Source organism: Cricetulus griseus, chromosome 6 (assembly GCF_003668045.3).
Source record: "Cricetulus griseus strain 17A/GY chromosome 6, alternate assembly CriGri-PICRH-1.0, whole genome shotgun sequence".
NCBI classification, from domain to species: Eukaryota; Metazoa; Chordata; class Mammalia; order Rodentia; family Cricetidae; genus Cricetulus; species Cricetulus griseus.
The window spans coordinates 57,706,127-57,728,311 of NC_048599.1; the positions used below are offsets into that span (position 1 = coordinate 57,706,127).

At 38.6% G+C, this 22,185-nt stretch overlaps 1 protein-coding gene across 3 annotated transcripts in view; it reads left to right on the plus strand.

Moving 5' to 3' along the window:
* The window catches only part of Ttbk2 (tau tubulin kinase 2), a 143,899-nt gene that overhangs the window by 104,127 nt on the left and 17,587 nt on the right, over window positions 1–22,185 (plus strand). For all 3 annotated transcript variants that reach the window (XM_035447135.1, XM_027422100.2, XM_035447136.1), the window contains 2 exons: window positions 19,795–20,006; window positions 21,104–21,689. In XM_035447135.1, the coding sequence (XP_035303026.1) occupies window positions 19,795–20,006; window positions 21,104–21,689 (798 nt within the window). The remainder of the gene's footprint in view (window positions 1–19,794; window positions 20,007–21,103; window positions 21,690–22,185) is intronic.

A 22,185-nucleotide genomic window follows, 5' to 3' on the forward strand; every position in this document is an offset into this window, starting at 1 on the left:
AACCCTGGTCATCTCCATCTCAGCATTCCATAGTTGCACCAGGGAAGAGCCTACAGACTGGTTATCCAATACTAGGTACTGAACCCTGAAATCATACACATATAAGTAACATTGTAAGGACTGAGCAGGTTAGTTGATATACTTAGGAAAATATCTACATACATATGTAATGAGGGTTGAAATGAGGCCATGAATTTGAGGGGCCAAGGGTGTACATGGAGGTTTGGAGGGGTAGAGGAAGGAAAGGGAAAGAGGAAAACATGTAATTATATTTAAATTAAAAGAAAAAAAAACAGCTTCTCAACCTCAGTGGCAAGAAACTATATCCACTAAATAATCCCACCAATTTAAGATTCTCAATTTTAAGTGTAAAGTAGAAGAGTATTGCTCATCATTTTAAAATTTATTTTTCATATATGTATATATATAAAACTTGTCTACATATACATATTTGCACCACATGTGTGTCTGTGGAAGTCAGAAGAAGTCATCAGATCCCTTGGAACTGGAGTTATGGATGGTTGTGAATGCTGGGAACGAAACTCAGGTCCTCTGCAAGAATAGCAAGTGATCTCAACCATTGAGTCATCTCTCCAGCCCCATTGTGATTTACTTTAAATATTTGAAATGGTGATATTTTAGCTAATAAAGTCCAAAGTGCTCAGATTTGGATACCAAATATTAATATTCATTGTGTTTTATGGAAAGATAAAGGTATTTAAAATTAATCAAGAGTGGGAGTGTGACATAGTGGTAGAGCAGTTGCCTAGCATGCATGAGGGTTCCATCTCTACCCTCACTGTAAAAAAATGGACGAAAGGAGGAAGGAGGGAAAACATGAGAAATAAACAAACAGAAAAGAATATCTTTCCAAATAATGTGACAGAGCTCTGTGCCTTTTCTTGATTGTGGTCATTTGAGCTCTGTGCACAGCCCTGCTGTACTGTCTGTAATGAGGTGAGAAGGCCAACAGGCCAGGATCGAGAAGACCACAGATGGCACTTGATCATGAGCTGATAAAGTAGATGGTAAGATAAGACTTTCCTCAGTAGAATTGTGAGCAGGTGCACTTACAAGTATGGAAGAGAAATGGGTGGGTTTTAACTGTTTTAGGCAGCTTATCTTCAGGCTTTTCTTTGTTCATTTGTTCTTTCCCTTTTTCATAATATGACGATAATGCTGAAAAGGCCATTTATTATAATAGTGTGCCCCCACTGCCTGGCCTCTATGGTTAACTAGTGGCTAGCTCTACCTTCTAATCTTTGGGCAAGCTTTATTTGTTAGAGCACAAACAAAATTTCATCACAGCCCTCTATAAGAACACCAATTTTATGAGCACACTGCCTCCATGACCTAATCATCTCCCACATAATACATCTTCTGGATTGTTGTTTGGAATTAGGAATTCAATACATGAACTACAGCATGATAATATAGAAGTTCAGATCATAGCCCATAAGACATACAAAGTGAGAGGTATATCAAGAAGTTACAAACTGTCTTTATTATGGGGATACAAAGGGAAATAGGATTCAAAGGGGAATACAGACTTACAGAATACAGGACAAGGTGGAGACTACTATGTCCCACTGCTCTACCCTGGGGAGACATGAACAACCATACAAGCTTGCTTATACTCTGACCTCCCAAGAGAGCAAGCGTGCTTCTTCCCTCTGCTTATCAGTCCACATGTAGCACCTCAAACCATGCTCTAAGAGCCAGTACCCCAAAAGCTATTGACTGAGTGAATTCTCACAACAATTCCCCTAATTAAGAGGGTTCTAAACCTAATACAAAATTATATACAATAAGGTAATTAGCAAATTACAGATTGTTTCAGGATAGTTATCCTGTCCTGAAATGTCTTAGCTAAGTTATGAGAGGAATATAGCTATGACTAGCTAGTCTTCAACCCCATCAAAGACTAAGAAGGAAAAATAATGTTACCTGAGTAAACAGGAAGTACAAGCAATCAACTTCCAAAAGGTGAAGGAAATGACAGAAACAGCTGGCTACCTCCACAGTCACCCAAAGTCTCATAGCAACGTGGGGCAGCCAACTTGGGCTAAGGCCTAGAATATCTGACAGACTATTTTCAGAAGCAGGAAGATTCCAAAGACTGTCCTACCCTGTCTTGGCAAGGCTCAGCAGTCACTTTTGCTTGTATTCTACTTGTCCAGTTTGGACAGTGTGCATACTGTCAGCAGTCGAGGCAAGGGCAGTCCTTTGCCCAGTAGGCCAGTTTTGCCAAGAGGAAAACAAGCTCCATATGGAATGTCTCTGGTGCCCATCATTCTCTCAGGAAATAGCTTGGTGCTGCCAGAAGCAGTCATGTCTCATGTCAGCAGAGCAGAGTTCTAAATATTAAAACATTTAACTGCGTATTCTATAGGACTTTGAAATTTTTGAAGATTATATCTATCTACTCGGAATACATCTCTGTGCATCTAGAGAACCCAACTTAACTAAGTATGAAAAACATGGGTGACTATTACCTGAAATTCTCAATAACCTATGTAGTTTATAGACTAAAGCATCACATATAAAAATAAACAATCTTGAAGCAGAGGTAGAGACATACTATATATATGTAGTATATATAAACAATATGAAAAATAACTTTACATTTCCATACAAAATATTGTAAGCAAAAATAGGAATATATACAATATAATAAATGTGATTTTTGAATTTGTATCATTATAACAATTATCTTTGACAGAAATACAAAAATATTTTTACACATGTGTCAATATGTAAGAATCTATATTAATGTAAATTGTCTATAACTAATAGTTGCTAAAATAGTTCACAAGTGGGTACACTAATTTACCTATTATCCCATCCCATCCATTCCCCTTTTTTCTTTTCCAAAAGATATTCCCAACTTCATTCCTAAACTTCATTATTCCACCCCCAACCCTATTGCAACTAATAATCAACCCTTAACAGGTAACAATTATCCATAACCCTGAGGAAAAAAAATTCATTCCAATTTTTTGGAGGGGGGGCATCACTTTCTTAGAATTACTTAGAATTTCTTAGAATTAGCTGTCTTGGGGGCAACAGTTTCTCTATGGGATCCTGCAAAAAACTAAAACAATGGTTAAATCACAAGAGGACTAGCTGTATCATTTATAGCCAGTCTCTGAGTAGCAGGTAAGGCTTATTTGAAGTTGTAACTAGAGTGTTGTAAGAAGGTGAACAGATGGATCATCTCAGCAAGCTGATTTGGTCTTGAGCATTTTAGACCAAAGCCGATATTTGAGTGGTATTTATCGGCTCAATGGCATTGTTATGAACCAGGTGGAGTCATTGTTGTGGTGCCCCATCTTCTTTCTGGAGACTTCAGAGATTGCTGTTAGAAAAATTTATTGTTCACCGTGGAAAACTTAAACATTATTAATATCAAAACCGAAAGCTTAAATTTTTATAAATAATGCATCCAAAGAAAGGTACCAATAAAGGTGAAAATAAGTATGGGGAGAAGTAGAATTTTGGTGAGAGAAAACAGAGTTAGGACAACCATAGTCCCTAGATTTTGGTATTCTTCTGTCCCATACCAGGTGAGTCTTCGGATATGAGACAGAACTCAGAATGTTTCTTTTAACAACATGCATGGATTTAGAGCAAGAGAGAGCCATGCTCTAACTCCAAAGCTAGTTTTGATTTTTAATTGAGTTGGGACTACTTACTTATTATTATAGAAGTAAGGAAATATAGATGATTACGTAGTGAGATTTTACCCTGAAGAGGATATTTGGTACCATAAGTCAGATTTTTCTTTGCTTGGTGGATAGTTATCCTTTATTCTTTAGGTGTCTATATGTCCAAGGTCTTTGACTTCTTGAAGATGGGTATTTCTATTTTCCTGCACAAACAGAAACCTCCCCCAGCCCTTGTGAGGTTTCCTTACAACTTGTAGGATTGTCACCTTGGTGGACGAGCTATCATTTCTCTTTATCAAGAGATTTCTCCTGTTCAAACCGAATCTTGATTAATTTTGAGGTTTTTCATAGCTTTTCTTCCCCCTGTGGAAACAAAAGTGAAACCCCCTTCCCTAATGTAGCATATATCCTGGTTTCTGTTTTGAGGTCAGCACGTCTTTGAAGTGTACAGGCTGATCTAACTCAGAAATTTTTTCTATTGTCTACTGTCTCTCTGCAGCTGTTGTTCCTTTCTCATTAGCATTAAGAAAATTCAAGGTTAATATGGCATTATGCAATCTATCTTTGGGGTTCTTGATTCCCCCTACCTATTTAAAAGTATTTCTTTTAGAGTGCAATTAGATTTCTCAACAATGGCTTGTCCTGTAGTATGGTGTGGTATACCTGTGATATGCTTTATGTTATAATATTCAAAAAAACTGTTTCATCTTACTAGAGACATATGCTGGAGAATTGTCAGTTTTACTTTGTGTAGGTATACCCATGATGGCCATTACTTCTAGTAGGTGTGTAATTACAGAATCAGCCCTTTTAGAGCTCAAAGCAGTTGCCCATTGAAATCCTGCAAATGTGTCTATTGTGTGGCATATACTTTTTAATTTTCCAAATTCTGCAAAATGAAACACATCCACTTGCTAAATTTCATTTGCATACCTTTAGGGTTACTTTCTACAGGTAAAGGAGTTTGGTTATACAAGGAACTAATAGGACTTTTTTTTTTTTTTTAATGATCTCCTTGGCTTATTGCCAAGTGATGGTAAAATCCTTTTTTAAACCTTTGCTATTAACATGGCATTTTTTATAAAATTCTGAGACCTCCAGCACACTTCCTATTAATAGTCAATCAATTTCATCATTACCTTATGCTAGAAGACCTAGCAAACCAATATGGGATCTGATATGATGTGTGTGTGTGTGTGTGTGTGTGTGTGTGTGTGTGTGTGTGTGTATGTATATATGTAATTCTGATTATATCCTGTAGTTATATGAATAACAGAGTTAATTCTGTTTCATCAGGAATAAATTAATCAGTTTCAATGTTTAAAGCAACACTCTCTGCATATTAAGAGTTGGTAACTATAAAGTCCATGAGAATGGCATACAATTCTGACTTTTACACACAGTTATAAGGACTTTTTATATCCTCTCTTTCCTGATTTGTTTGCATCAGTATAGAACGTAGGGACTCAGAGATTGTTGTTTTCCTTATACTGCGCAGAAGGACTTTTTATGAATTTTGTTCTCTCACTTTTGGGATAATTGTTCTTTCCCAAAAAATTACTGCATGTTCTTTGCCAATATTCATTATCTTCACATAAAGAGAAAATTTCCTCATTGGTTAAAGGTACAATAATTTCTCCATTCCAGTCAGTTGATGAAGTCTTAATTTTCCCTTTAAAATCAAATCAGAAATCTTTTCTACACATGTCTTTAACTTCTTATTCTTTTTATGTGGTAGAAATATCCATTCTAATATAGTATTTTCCTTCTGCATCAAAATTCCTGAAGGGTTTTCTCTAGAGAGTAATATAACCAGAATGTAGTTAAGCTTTGGATCCACACAGTCCATATGTGCCTCTTGTATCTTCTTTTCCACCAAAGCCAAATCTTTTTCTGCTTCAGCTGGTAATTCCCTTGGACTGTTTAAGTCCTTGCCCCCTTTTAGGGTCTTGTTCAAATTATTCAGTTTCTAATCAAGTAGTAGTCTGTAGATGGGAAATCTAGCAAATTTTGAAAATCATTAAGAGTCCACAATTGATCTCTCCTGATCTGTACTTTCTGTGGTCTAATTTTCTGTAAACCTATTTTATATCCTCAGTAATTAATAGAATCTCCTCTCTGTATTTTTTCAGGAGCAATTTGTAATCCCCAGTGAGGCAAAACTTTCTTTACTTCAAACATTTTTTTCTAAAGTGCCTGCCTTTGTATCAGCCAATAAAAATATTATCCACATAATAATAAATTATAGGATGTGAAAACTGTGCACCAATTATTTCCAATGGTTTTTGGAACAGGAATTGGCACATTCCCTGTGGGAAGACCTTTCATTGATATCTCTTGACTGATTCAGAATTATTACAAGTAGGCACCATGAAGGCATATTTTTCCTCATCTTTTTCTTGTAAAGACATAGTGAAGAAACACTCTTTAAAAAAAAAAAAGATTTATTTATTATGTGTACAGTGTTCAGCCTGCATGAATGTATGCAGGCCAGTAGAGGGCACCAAATCTCATTACAAATGGTTGTGAGCCATCATGTGGTTGCTGGGAATTGAACTCAGGACCTTTGGAAGAACAGGCAGTACTCTTAACTGCTGAGCCATCTCTCCAGCCCTGAAGAAACACTCTTTTAAGTCAATAACTGTAATAGGTCATTATTTAGGTAACAAAGAAGACAAAGTCATTCCATACTGTAGAGTACCCATCACTTGAATTACTTTATTTATGGCTCTCAAGTCTGTCAGCATTCTCCATTTTCCATATTTCATTTTAATAACAAATGTAGGAGAATTACAAGGGCTGGTAGATTCTTCAATATGTTCAGCATTTAGCTGTTTCTGACCAGATGTTCTAGAGCCTCTAGCTTCTCTTAAGTCATAGGCCATTGCTCAACCCAGACAGGTTTGTCAGTTAACCATTTTAAGGATAGGGCTGTTGATCCCTCTGAAAGTTGTTGTATCCTGTTTTTGTACAGCCCGGATGGTAGGTGACTTTTGTTATAGTGCCTTACAGTGTTGTCTGAGACTGGAGGAATGTTAATCTGGGTTACAATAGATCATGACCCCATAGACTCACTGCTATATTAGCCACATATGGCCAAAGTTTACCTCTCTGTCCTTGTGGCCCTATGCATTATTATTATTATTATTATTATTATTATTATTATTATTAATTATTATTATTATTTTGCCTGAGATAGGGTTCCAGTCTCTGGCCTTCTGAAGAGGCCAATTTGGATGCCAATATTCTGGAGTAATAATAGTTACATCTGTACCTGTGCTCAATAATCCCTCAATTATAATGTTATTTGTACTCTTAGCTTTGTTTTTGGTCATTTATAGAAGCCTGCCAAAATATAAGTTTTCAGTTTCTTCGTGGAATTTTTGATTCATCCTCCAAAGCTATTCAATCATCCAGAGCAGTATGGTTTTTTACAACAGGGACTGGATTTTCTAATTATCCTGGGGAGGATTATCCTCCACAGTGACTGGAAATGACTGGACCATATTAGACTTTGAGGCCTGTGAGAGGCCCTCCAAGGAGTTTCCATGTGATACAGGGTTGTCTTGTTTGCCTCTTGTGGATCTACAGACATTGGTCCAATGTTGGACTTTGCTGCATCTTCTGCATAATCCAGAAAGTTGTGGTCTTCTATTTGGTTCATTTCCAGAAGAAACATTTCTAGGAATGCCCTGTTTACAATTTCTTCTCAGATGGCCTATTCTACCACAATTAAAACGTTTAGTATTTTGATATCTCTTCATACCTTTGGAAATCACTTCTACTCGTCTCATTTGTTATAGTCAGAAGACTCACCATTGGCTGTGTGCAGGGTCCATTTATCCATTGGTGCTGATCTCATTTTTAAAGGCCCAAGTATCTTTTTGCATTCTAAATTAGCATTTTCAAAAGCCAGAGATTCAGTGAGTACTCCTCTAGCTTCTGGATCTGATACCCCTATTTGTATAGCATTAATCAATCTTTGCAAAAAGTCACTAACCAATTTTTTGGGGCCTTATATAATCTTAGTATACGACTCAATCTTTTTCCTGGTTCTTGAATCTTGTCCCAAGCATTCAAAGCTGCTGTATAGCATAGGGACAAGATGTGTTCCTTGTATGTAGTTTGATTATCTATATCAGCATAACAGCCCTCACCAAGAATTTGATCTTGGGAAGACTCAAAGCCTTGGATTCTACCTTGATGTTCAAGGACCTTAGCTTCCTATCTCCAATAACACTTCTGTTGTAGCTATGGACTATGTTCTAACACCGCTGAGGCAAATTGAAGCCAGGCATTTGGAGTGATCCTACTTCTTGAAGACCATGTCTTTAATAACTGCCTCACATATGGTGAATGCATGCCATAAGAAACTACTGCTTCCTTAATATCTTTTAAATCTTTCATAAGGTTAGGCTCCCATTTACATTCTGTATTTCCTTAATATTTCCTGGCTGTTCAGAAACAGTAAAAGGGCTAGATCATAGCAGGGGATGAAGGAGTCTCTGGCTCTGAGAGGTACTAGTGATGGTAAGTCCCCTCTCATCCCTTTCATCTGTACTTCAGCTACTTGTTTGTCAGTTTTAACAAGTTCGTCTAAGGTTTGAAATCTATTTATCACTGCTTTTTGTGGAGTTTAACTCCTTGACCTCTGAATATTTCTAACGATATTATTAGCTCAATCAATCATCTGGGAGCGCTTGGGCAGAACTCATGAGAATGCATGAGACTGCCAAGTACATGCATATCGGGCAGGGAGCCCAGCTGCTCTTGCAGTGGGATCTAGTCAGGCTGTACTGGTCCAAACAGCAGCTGTGTGCTTGGGCAGAGAGCGTTACTATGGTCCTGATCACTAGTGGTGCTCCTTGTGGGCTAGTGCATGGGGAGAGCAGGGGATCCTGTCCCTCAGGAATGTGAACTGGGAATGGAAGTCTGTGCTAGCCTGCCACTTCAACTGGCTGAGCAGAGGGCAGGGCAGGGGCCACAAGTGGCTGTGCACAAGCTTTGGGACCACAGGACACAGGCAAAAGTGAGTGAACCCAAGGCAGCACATGGAGGGTGGGGTCAGGGGCTAGCACAGGCGGTGGTGTACAGCCCCACATTGGGTGCCAGGTAAGGTGAGAGTCACAAATTGTCTTTATTATGGGGATACAAAGGGAATTGGTATTCAAAGGGGTACATAAACTCACAGAATACAGGAGAAGGTAGAGGTTTCCATGTCCCAATGTTCTGCCCCAGGAAGAACTGCACAAGCTTGCTTCTGCTCCCAAGTACGCTTCTTCCCTGTACTTATCCGTCCACATGTAGCACCTCAAACCACACCCTAAGGGCAGATACCCCAAAAGCTATTGGCTGCATGAATTCCCACAACTGACATACACCTTTTGTCATTTGTAAAAGCATTCATGTGATGGTGTGGATATATGGATTCACCAGACCAGTATAATTGAAGTGGAGTTTATTAGTAAATAATCTTACATGGAGAACGATAAGTAACTGCTGCAGTGTTCCTGCTCCCAGGAGACAGACCCTGCTCCCCAACCTGAGGGGCTGCCTACCCCTCTCCTCCTGTAAATGGTCATACCCGCACCTGTGACCATTCCCAAAAGGTGTGGTCAGTGCTACAGGTGCGGACGGATGCATCACTACAATTCCCCTGTTAGTTTAAAGGTGGTTTAGACTTGATACAAGACTACATACAATGATAGCAAATATCAAGTATGCTCTAGGAGAAGGAAAGGTAGAAACATACACAATTTAAGACCTACTGCTGGGGCTGGAGAGATGGCTCAGAGGTTAAGAGCACTGACTGCTCTTCCAGAGGTCCTGAGTTTAATTCCCAGCAACCACATGGTGGCTCACAACCATCTGTAATGAGATCTGGTGCCCTCTTCTGGTGTGCAGATATACATGGAAGCAGAATGTTGTATATATAATAAATAAATAAAATCTTAAAAAAAAAAAAAAGACCTACTGCCAGTGAAGCAACAGAGAGCAATTGGCAAGAACTACATGTCTGGTCGCAAGATAAAGGCATAATAAATTGCAAAGTTTAAGTCTTGTACCTAATATTTCTATCTAACAAGAGAGGACAATAACTGTGACAGTCTAATCTGTAACTTACTCAAAGACCTGAGAAGGAAGATAACAAGACTAGAGTAGGCAGGAAGTGCAAGCAAGCGACTTCCAACAGGTGCCAGCGAAGACAGGAACAGCAGACTACCTGGACAGTCACATAAATTCTCACAGCAGCGTAGGGGCTACCAGCTTTGGCTAAAGCCTAGAGTATCTGACGGACCAATACAGAAGTAGGGAAGTTAGTTGAAAGACTGTCTTATCCTGACTTGGCAGAGTTCAGCGGTCTCTTAAGTTTGTCTCCTACAAGCACAGTAGGACAGCATGTCCAAAGTCAGCCATCAAGGCAGTTCTTTGCCCAAGAGGCCTGTAACCGAGGAGAGAATGAACTCCAGAAGGAAAGTCATCAGTGTCCAACATACTCTTGGGAATAGTTTGGTGTTGTCAGGAGCAATTGTGTCTCATGCCAACAGAGTACTAATATTAAAACATTTAAAAGCCATATTCTGCAGGTCTTTGAAGTGTTTGAAGATCAAATATCTATGTCAGACTAACCCCATAGGTATAAGAAACATGGGTAAGTATAATCTGTAATTCTCAGAAACATAGTTGTACAATGGCTGAAGCTTCCCAAAATAATTTAACAAGGAAAATAACTTCAAAAATGTAACTATATGCACATATGTATATAGCTAGATAGTTATAGATATAAATCTTAACAGATAGAACTAAAATGTCTTGACTAGAGGTAGAACTGTAAAGTGCAATATAAAATATTCTAAGTTGTATCAATATGCAAAATATATATAAAGATAGTTTTATATTTGTGTGCAAAACATCATAAACAGAATTCCCTACTAGGTCAATATGCAAGACCCTAACAATTTAAGTTGCCTATAGCCAATGGTTGTTAAAATTAGTTTACAAAAAGATACGTCAATCTACCTATATCCCATCCTAACTGTACCCTTCCCATCCATACCCTTAAACTTATTTAAAAGACATACCTGAGACTGACCATCACCTTCCATACTCAACACTATACAACTTAAAACCAACCCTAAGCAGGTGATTTATTCCTTTTTCATTGACGAGAGAAAAGAACCCAAAATACCCTTAATGCCAACAGTAGGGAAAGGGGGTATTGTATTTCTTAGAGAGTTACTTCCTGCCGAAATGGGGCAACAGTAACTCTATGAAAAAAAAAAAAAAAAAAAAAGCAGAATGGAAAGAAAGGCAAGAAGACTAGTTGTAACATTGTAGCTAGTCTCTGAGTGGCAGGCAATGCTTGACTGAAGTTCTTATCTGCAGCTCTGGCCAGGGTATTATAAGAAGCTGCACCATTTTAGCTAACTAGTCTGGAATTGTCTAGAGCAGTATAGTCCCAAATCGATCTTAGGGTGGTATTTGTTAGTTCAAAGACAAGTTGAATCAAGCGGAAGCGATGAAGTGGGGCCCCATCTTCTTTTCGGAGATTTCAAAGATTGCTGTTAGGAAATTTTTTGTTTACTGTGGAAGACTTAAACATTAATATCAGAACAGAAAGTTTAGCTTTAATAGGTAAGTATACAGGGAAAGGTAATAATAAGGATGAAAATAAATATAAGGGAATAAGATTTTTGAGAGAAAATAGTTATGACAATAGTAGTCCCTATATTTTGTTTTCTTCTGTCTTACATTAATTGACCTTTTGATATGAGACAGAAAGTCTGAATTTTATTTAAACAACATGTTTGAATTTGGAGAAGGAGAGCCAAATCCAACTCCAAAGCCAGCTTTGATTTTTTTATGTGAATTGGGACTATGATAGTGCTGGGAAGTAAGGAGATACATGTTTAGTATAAAATTTTATCATGAGTACATATTGGTCCATAAGTCAAATTCTTCTTTGTTTCATGGTTCTTTCTGGATAGCTATCCTGTCTTCTTTAGGCATCTACACATTTGGTACCTTTTGGCTTCTTGAAGATGGGTATTTTCTGTTTTCCTGTAAAGATAAGAACAGAACACTCCCCCTGCCTTTGTGAGGTCTCCATACAACTTGTGGGATATACCTTGGTGAAAGACCTGTCATTTTTCCTCATCAAGAGGTTTCTGCTGTTTGAGTCTTATCTTGATCAACCTTGATGATATCCAAAGCTTTTCTTCTATAGAAACGGCAAAACCCCTACCCCAGTGCAACACATATCCTGGTTTCCATATTGAGGTTAATACATCCTTAAAGTACACCAGCTGATTTAGCTCTGTTTTTTCTATTGTCCAATGTCTTTCTGCAGCTGTTTTTCCTTTCTCATTAGCATTAAGAAAGTATAAGGTTAATAAAACATTATATAATCTTGGTTCCCCCTGCCTGTTTATGGAGCATTTCCTTTAAAGTGTGATTAGATCTCTCAACAACTGTCCTGTAGGACTGTGTGGTATACCGGTAATATGCTTTATTTTATAATATTTAAAAAACTGTTTTAATTTACTGGAGACATATGCTGGAGCATTGTCACTTTTTATTTGTGCAGGTATACCCCATAATAGCCATTACCTCTAATAGGTGTGTGATAACAGAGCCAACTCTTTCAGAGCTCAGAGCAGTTGCCCATTGAAATCCTGAACATGTGTCTATTGTATGGTGCACATATTTTAATTTTCCAAATTCTGCAAAGTGAAACACATCCATTTGCCATATTTCACTTTTATGTATACCTGAAGGGTTACTACCTGCTGGCAAAGGAGTTTGGTAATAGAAGGAACAAGTAGGACATTTTTTTTTACTATTTCCTTAGCTTGTTGCCAAGTGATGGAAAAATCCTTTTTTAAACCTTTGTTATTCACATGGTGATTTTTATGAAATTCTGAGGCCTCCAGCATGCTTCCTATTAATAAATGATCAATTTCATCATTGCCTTGTGCTGGAGGACCTGTCAGACCTGTGTGGGATCTGATGTGTATTATATATATAGGATGAGTCCTATTCTTGATTATTTCTTGTAATTGTATAAACAATGAAGTTAATTCTGTATCATCAGGAATAAATTCAGCAGTTTCAATGTGAGAGTGCATAGAGAGTCATAACTATATTAAGAGGTCCTGTAAAATCCATAAGTACCATGAGAATAGAATACAATTCTGCCTTTTGTACAGAGTTATAAGGGCTTTTAAACCTCTTTACTTATATTTTTTGATTTCTGCCTTACCTGATTTGTTTGCATCAGTGTAGAAGATTGGGACTCCAGAGATTAGTGTTTTCCTTACAATTCATGGAAGGATCAAATGGTTTTCTTTATGAATTTTATTCTCTCACTTTTGGGATAATTGTTGCTAATTGTTCCCAAAAAGTTACTGTAAGCTCTTTGTCAGTATTCATTATCTTTCTATAAGGAGGAAATTTCCTCATTAGTTAAAGGTACTATAATTTCTGCTGGATCCATTCCTGTCAGTTGATCAAGTGTTAATTTTCTTTTTAAAATTAAATCAGAAAACTTCTCTATATATGTTTAAAATTTTTATTCTGTTTATATGGTAAAAATATCCATTATATTATAGTGTCTTCCCTCTGTATCAAAATCCCTGAAGGGTATTCCAGAATGCAGTTGAGCTTTGGACCCACTTGGTCCATGTGTGCCTCTAATATTCTTTTTTCTACCCATTCTAATTCCTTTTCAGCTTCAGCTGATACCATTCTTGGACTGTTTAAGTCCTTGACCCTTTTAGGGTCATTTTTAAGTTTTTTAAATCATACCCTTCTATTACAATAATAGTCTGTAGCTGGAAAATCTCTGGTAGTAATTTTTGAAGATCATTAAGAGTCTGGTATCAATTTCTCCTGTTCTGTACCTTTTGTGATCTGATTTTTTTGTAGACCTATTTTATATCCTAAATAATTGATAGAATCTCCTCTTTGTATTGGGGGGGGAGGACATTTGTAATCCCCAGCAAGGCAAAACTCCCTTTACTACCTCAAACATTTTTCCTAATGTTTCTGCCTTAGAATCAGCCAACAATATATCATCCATGTAATGGTAAATTATGGATTGTGGGAACTGTTTACAAATTATTTCCAATGGTTTTTGTACAAAATATTGGCACAGGGTTGGACTATTTAACATTCCTTATGGCAAGACTTTCTATTAATATCTCTTGACCAGCTAATGGTTATTGTAATTAGTCACCATGAAGGCAAATTTTCCTTATCCTTTTCTTGTAAAGGTACAGTGAAGAAACAGTCTTTTAAATCAATAACTATAATAGGTATCGGAGAAGGCAAGGGCATCCCAGGCTGTAGAGAGCCCATTGGCTGAATTACTTTGTTGATGGCTCTTAAGTCTGTAAGCACACAGAAAGCGCAGGGGAGCAGCTGTGCTGGGCAGCTGGTCAGGCGAATCTACCCACGTGGGCACCAGATGATGGTGTGGATATATGGATTCACGAGACCAGTATAATTGGAGTGGAGTTTATTAGTAAATAAGTTACCCAGAAAACAGTAAGTAACTGCCACAGCATTCCTGCTCCGAGAAGACAGACCCTACTCCCTGATGCTCTCCTCGACCCGGGGGGTGGGGGGGGTTCTCACCCATCTCCTCTTTCGTTTAACTGGTCATGTCTGCACCTGTGACCCAAAAGGCATGGTCAGTGCTACAGGTGCAGAAGAGTGTATCGCTACATTAATGCAGCAATGTGGTCTGTCTATTGAATAGGCACGGTCTCCACTCATAATAATCAGGGATGAACAATAAAAGGTAGGGATTCCGTGTTTTGTGTGTTGCTGTGGACTGATCTGTAGGCAGAGTTTTCCTCTCCTGACCACTTGCTCCCAAAATAACCAACACGGAGACTTAGTATTCCTTATAAATGCTTGGCAGATAGCTCAGGCTTGTTAATAGCTAACTTTCACACTCTAATGAACCCATATTTCTTATCTATGTTTTGCCACATGGCTCATGGCTTGTTACTTCATTCTCTACAAGTGCTGCTTCCTCAGTCGCTGGCTGGCTGGCATCTCTCTGACTCTGCCTTTCTTTCGCCCATAATTCTATCAGTCTGTCTCACCCAATCTCTTCCTGGCTAGCTTTCAGCCAATTGGCATTTTATTAACAATGAGAGCAATGCACATTTACAGTGTGTAAACATTGTTTCATAGCATGTCTCCCTTTTTGTCTAATTAAAAAGAAGTTTCAATGTCATTCACAATATCCAGTCTATTTGCATTTGGCAAAATCAGAGAAGATCTCCATTATCTATCCTATCTTTGTGAGTCCAAAGATTTATACCTAATTTGTTTTCTATAATAATTAAGGAAAACCATAAGTTTAACTATTTAGTCTTTAACTCCATCAAAGACCCCAGAAAGCTGCAGTGTTACCAATGACAGGGACATCAGGCTGCCTGGACAGTCACCCAGAGTTGTTCTGCAATGCTGGAGCATCCAACTCTGACATACAGGCCTGATATATCTGACAGACTCTCTTGTGAAGCAGCGAATTTTGAATGACTGTTCTACCTTGTCTTGGCAAGTTTGGTAGTGCCTTTCTTGTGTCCTGCTGGACCAGTTTGGACAGTAACTGTCAGCAATTGAGGCAAGGGCAGTTTCTTTGCCCACATGGATAGTTTTTGCCTAAAGAAAACAAACTTCATATGGAGTTTCTTCAATGTCCATCATTTTCCCTGAAGTAGCTTGGTGCTGCCAGGAGCAGATGTGTCTCAGTGTCATGAAAAGCCTTAGGTTATTAAACATAATAAATTCTGTAGGTGTTTGAAGACCATCTATTTAAAAGTATCTGTATATGACCTTGGAAACATACCTAACATGACTATAAGTGTGACTATTATCAACCCCCGTTTCTTAATTATATATTACATTTTTTTTTTCGAGACAGGGTTTCTCTGTGTAGCTTTGGAGCCTATCCTGGCACTTGCTCTGGAGACCAGACTGGCCTTGAACTCACAGAGATCCACCTACCTCTGCCTCCCGAGTGCTGGGATTAAAGGCGTGTGCCACCACCGCCTGGCATACGTTACATTTTTAAATGAACTGCATAAGCAGAATACTCCGAGTAGAAACATGTATTCAGTATAACAAAATAACCTTAAATTTGTATCAATAAACCAAGCCAAAATCCATATTTAAGATTAATAGTTGTTTTTGGATTAAAGTAGATTCAATAATAATAACTTACCCTTTATCCTGTTAATTTTTTTTTTAATTTTTTTCAAGACACAGTTTTTCTGAGTAATAGCTCTGGCTGTCCTAGAACTCACTCTGTAGACCATGCTGGCCTTGAACTCACTGATCTCTGCCTGCCTCTGCCTCCCGAGTGCTGGGATTAAAGGTGTGGACCACCGTCTGGCCCTATCCTACCATTTCTATATCCCCCCTTTTCTTTTTAGAACCAGATCCCGGAATCTAATCTTTGTTCAGCTGTTTTTTCCTGATCATTACCAATAACAACTTGTAACCAAACCCCCTTAAATGATAATAGACATCATAATCCAGTTTCTGGGAATGTGGGCATAGTTCTCTAGACTAGGTCAAGTCCTGACTGGAGTATTCTGAGGCTCAATCATCTCAGCCAGCAACCTTGAAGCTGTTCTGGATGTAGAATTCTGAGGAGACTCTAATAGAGGTATTTTTAGATTCTGGATCACCTCAGACATCTGTTTTCCTTGGTGTTTGGTCTCCTTGCTCTGAAAATACATAAACTTTTAAAGGTGACATACATGTCTGTATTAATACTAGTATAGACTGTGCATTGTATACAAGTCAGCCAAAGATGATTTTTTTTGTTATGTGTTTGAGCAGTTGAAATAGACCTCATGTGTCCTGTAGTTCTTCTAGGTTTATTTTTTTATGTTTGTAGTCAGGATTTCAGGGGGTCTTCCTAGATCAAACCTGATTTTCTTTTTTTTTTCTTTTGGTTTTTCCAAGACAGGGTTTCACTGTGGCTTTGGAGCCTATCCTGGCACTCACTGTATAGACCAGGGTGGCCTCCAACTCACAGAGATCCGCCTGCCTCTGTCTCCCGAGTGCTGGGATTAAAGGTCTGTGCCACCAATGCCTGGCTAAACCTGATTTTCTTTAATCTAGAATGAATCCACAGCCTCTCATTTCCTATGGAAATAAAAGCATAACCTCTCCCCCAATTAACATATCTTTTGACTTAAATTTTGAAGTCAACATATCTTTACAATATGTAAGTTGGTTGAATCTAGCAGTTTTTATAATCTAGTGTCTTTTAGCAACCAAAAAATTCAAAGCCAGCACAATAACATACAGTATCTATACTCTTTGTGTATTTTCCATCTTTACATAGCTTATTATTTTTATTACTCTTATTTCTTTTTTTAAGAACTTTCTCTATTCTTTTTCTTTTTCTCCCTAGCTTGCCTATAGTTTTAAACACACTATAAACAGTTTTAGAGGTTATTTTTTTCCCCCATCTCAATCTGCCTTTACTGCATATCTCTATCTTCTTCTAACCATGAGTCTTTAAACGGCTTAGCTAGTGTGGCTAGGGTCAAAGGAGTGGCTTTGGTGACTGACTTTGGCCCATTACTTGGTTTCCTGAGAGCCTAGTCTCATGACAGAGGTACGTTCACTGCCTGCTCATGTTTACCACCCTATCCCTGGGAAGTTTCTGGGTCCATGCTACAACTGAGTAGTGTGCTTATTATAACCCATTTAAGTGTTTAGTAGAAGGGCCTCTGAAAGGAGCTGCTGATTTTGCCACTAGCACTCAGCCAGGAGGCTGCCTCTTAAGGGAGATGTACCTCTGTTCACCACCAGCAAACAGAGCCTATAGGAGTGGGCTTGTGTGTTTAGAATCCTTTTCCAACTTCCCTCGGGTTTTATGTGGATATATAGTTGCGCCATGTTGGAATACCATATGTAGGTGCAGTTTTCCTGTCCCGACTGCCTGCTTCCAAATAACCAACTCAGAGGCTTAATATTGCTTATAAATGCTTGACAGATAGCTCAGGCTTGTTACTAGCTAACTCTTACACTTAAACTAACCCACATTTCTTGTCTATGCTTTGCCACATGACTCATGGCTTGTTACCTCATTTTCTACACACCCTGCTTGCTCTGCATCTGGCTAGCATCTCTCTGACTCCACCCTTCTTCCTCCTAGAATTCTCTCTGTGTCAGGCTGTCTTACCCAGTCTCTGCCAAGCTATCAGCCAATCAGCGTTTTATTAACCTTGAGAGCAATGCACACTTATAGAACAAAGATTGTTCCACAGCGCTGAACTCAGTCATACTAAGCATATTACTATAGACCTCAAGTCCTGGGTATCTGATTTTTGTAGTATCAATTAAGCTGTTCCCTATGGCACCAGAATCTTGATTTGGGTTCTTTTTTCTTTTATTTTTATTTTACATGTGTAGGTGTTTTGCCTTAATGAATGTCTGTGTGTCTGGTGCCCACAGAGGTCAGAAGAGGGTATCAGACATCCTGGAACTGGAGTTACAGAAGATGTGAGCCACCATGTGGGTTCTGGGAAGTGGGTCCAAGTCCCCTGGATGAGCAGCAAGTGCTAGTAACTGCTTACCCAGCTCTCCAGCCTGAGAGATTTGGATTGTTTGGGTTGGTGGTTGGTTTGGTTGGTAGTTGGTTGGTTGGTTGGTTGCTTGCTTGCTTGCTTGCTTGCTTGCTTGCTTGCTTGGTTTGAGACAGACTCTGTGTAGCCTCTAGTAACTCAGCCCTTTGTATTACTCCATGCCTGGACTTCAGCTTTTCACTGGCAGCTTCCAGAAGCTTCTTGTTCTAGCCCAAGGCATTGGTTTTATTGTTTGTTTTTAAGGGAGGGAATGAGAAAGAGTTGCAAGAATTTTGACAGTATCTAACTCTTCTTAAAGATATCCTTTCCAGGATTTAGTTTTAGTATAGTAGAATAGGGTTCTGCAAGTATCTAAATAGATACAATGTAAGAAGTAAAGATCTTTAAGAATTTTTAGACTATTTTTGTACCAAAAATACCTTTAAATAAGTTCATACTAAAACTGAATATAAACCTAGTATAACTGAGTACAAAGGACTAGTAAACAGAAATTTAATGAAATAAAACTATTGCTGTCTAAATATTTTTAATTTATTTTTTAATTGTGTACATGTGTGTGCAGGTACCTGTGGCAGCCAAAGGCTTCAGAGCTCCTGGAGTTGGAGTTGATAGTCATTGTGAGTCACATGACATGGGTGCTAGAACTCAAAGCCCAGTCCTCTATAAGAATAGATGGTCTTAACTGCTTAGCCATTTCTCCAGCCCCAAAGTCAAATATATTAAGGTGCTTGCCACCTGGCCTGGCAGTTCACATGGAAGGAGAGAGTCAGTCCATGCGAGTTGTCCTCTGACCACCATATTCGCATGTGGGAAGAACAACCAGTCCTTCTTTGTTCAGCCTGCCAACTTCCAAATAACAACATGGAGACTAATTATGAAAGCTCAGCTTTAGCTTAGGCTTGTTTCTAACTAGCTCTTATAAGTTAAATTAACTTGCTCACATTAATCTATGTTTTACCATGTGGCTTTTTTACCTTTCTTTTATTCTCCCCATGTGTCCATGGCATCTCCTGCATGCCTGAATTTATCTTCCTTTCTCTCTCTGGAAATCCTGTCTATATCTCCTGTCTAGCAATTGGTCACTCAGCTCTTTATTAAACCAATCAGAAGGCGTCTTGGCAAAGACACATCTTTACAGGGTAAACAAATACTGTATAACACATTCACATATACAAGTAAGTAAATAAGTAAATACATAAATACAATTTTTAAAGTTAAAATTAAAAAAAAATTAAGCCAGGCGTTGGTGTCTCACGCCTTTAATCCCAGCACGCGGGAGGCAGAGGTGGTGGATCTCTATGAGTTCGAGGCCAGTCTGGTCTGCAGAGTGAGTTCCTGGACAGCAAGAGATGCATAATGAGATACTGCCTTGGAAAAACAATTTTTTTTTAATTTTCTGAAAACACATATAATCATTTGTTATTATTTCAGAGGCTTCATTGATTTCCTCCATGTATAGTATTTGAAAGAATTTTCATGTTTCTTTTTATATTTTTTTCTAGGCTGCTACTGAAGAAGAAAATAGCCATGGTCATGTCAATGGTATTCTCAATGCTCCAAGCCTTGGCTCACCAGTTCGTGTTCGATCAGAGATTACTCAGCCAGACAGGGATGTTCCATTAGTAAGGAAGTTACGTTCCATTCACAGCTTTGAGCTAGAAAAACGTCTGACACTAGAGCCAAAGCCAGATACTGACAAGTTTCTTGAGACTTGGTATGTAATACATCTTTTTTCCTATTATATTAAGAAATTCTTATATTTTTATAATGCTGACTTCATTAAAGTTATATATCACTCTCTCTCTCTCTCTCTCTCTCTCTCTCTCTCTCTCTCTCTCTCTCTCTCTCTGGCTTTTTGAGACAAGATTTCTCTATGTGGTCCTGGCTGTACTCTTATTTCCTCTGACCTTGTTAGAGAGTAAACTCTTTGAGGCAACAGTGTAGAGGTAGAAAGGACACAATATAAGGCAACATTAGACAGGAATGAGGGGAACACATAGAGAAAAGATGCAGGGGGAAAATACATAGTAATTGAGTTTATCACTCTACCCTATAGCACTCACATCTCCCAAGAAAGAAGAAAAGAGAAACTTTCGAGATCTGTATAGACATACCATAATGATTGTTGTTTTTGATCAATTAGGCACATTCACCCTATAACAGATTTTGGTAACAAGATGGAAATGAAAATGTAAGATTTGAGGTATATTTACAATTAATAAAAGTCAAGAGAATTTCAATGTATGTTGTGGTGATGCACACTATGGTCCCAACTGTGGAACTGTTGGCAATGAAATGTTCATTTAAGAGGTGATGGATTTGGGCTGGGAGTCTTACTCAGTTGGAAGAGTGCCTGCCTATCATATATGAGGCCCTGTGTTCAGTCCCCAGAAAGACATAAAAGTTTGTGTAGTATATGCCTGTAATCTCAGTTCTAGGAAAGTAGAGGCAGGAGGATCAGGACTGCAAGGTCGTCCATTATTACATATTCAGATATGATCAAAAGTATGGATTAGACTCACTGCTTTGACCGTTTGAATTACAGTTAAGATGAGAAATAGATATAAGAGAGCGATAGGAATAAACATTTTGGCAAGGCCTTCAGCTAACAAAAGAGACTGAAAGCGGACAGTGTTGGGAAGAGCAGGAATGGCAGTTAAAGAATATCATCAACCCTTGAAATTCTGTTTTTTTTTTTTTCCTAAGTACTCATCACACTTTTGTAAGAATGGTTATTTCCACTTGGAATTTATCAGGATATAATAAAGTTTCTCTAAGGACAATTGAATAACTTCTTTCTGTTTTCTTAAGCATGGAGAAAATGCAGAAAGATTCCAGTGCTGGAAAGGAATCTGTTCTCCCTGCTCTGCCTCATAAGCCTTGTGTTCCTGTTGTGTCCCGAACTGACCACATCTGGCACTATGATGAAGAATACCTCCCTGAGGCTTCCAAGCCTGCCTCTGCTAACACTCCAGAGCAGGCAGATGGTGGTGGCAGCAATGGATTTATAGCTGTTAACTTAAGCTCTTGCAAGCAGGAGGTTGATTCCAAAGAATGGGTGATTGTGGACAAGGAGCAAGACCTTAAGGATTTTAGGACAAATGAGGTGTTAGGCCATAAAACAACTGGAAGCCCTTCAGATGAGGAGCCTGAAGTACTTCAGGTCCTTGAAGGATCACCTCAGGATGAAAAGATGCAAGTAGGTCCTTGGACTGACAACCATCACTTAAAGGAAAGTTCAGGTGTGGTCTTAGCACTTTCTGCGGAATGTCCTGCCACTGCTGCTTCAGAACAGTACACAGATAGGCTAGACCTCCAGGCTGGAGCTGCTAGTCAGTTCATCACAGTGACTCCCACAAGTCCAATGGAGGCACAAGCAGAAGGACCCCTGACTGCGGTAAGAAACTGCTTTTGTTATTTTGTGTTGTCTGCTCAATGAATGTGTTATTAAGAAAAGAGAAGACTGGGGCTAGGGAGATGACTCAATCAGTAAATTATTTGCTGTACATACTTGAGGACCTGAGTGCAAATACTCAGCACCCACATAAAACCAGGCATGGCAGTACACATCTGTGACTCCAGCACTGAGTTAGAGCATGTGTGGGACTGGGGGACAGGGACAAAGACAAATGGATCCCTGGATCCCAGTCTAGTCAAATCACTAGTGAGAGATTCTATCTCAAAAAATAAGGTGTGTCCCCACATGCAAGCACATTCCCACAACCCCACAAGAACATGCACACACACATAACTGATTAAATAAAAAGGAAGAAAGAAAATAGAAAGGCTAGCTGGCATGGTTGTTCAGTTATAATGCCAGAATTTAGGACGCTATATAAAAAGGACCACTGTAAACTCAAGCCTAATCTCTGGTACGTAGCTCCAGGTCAGTC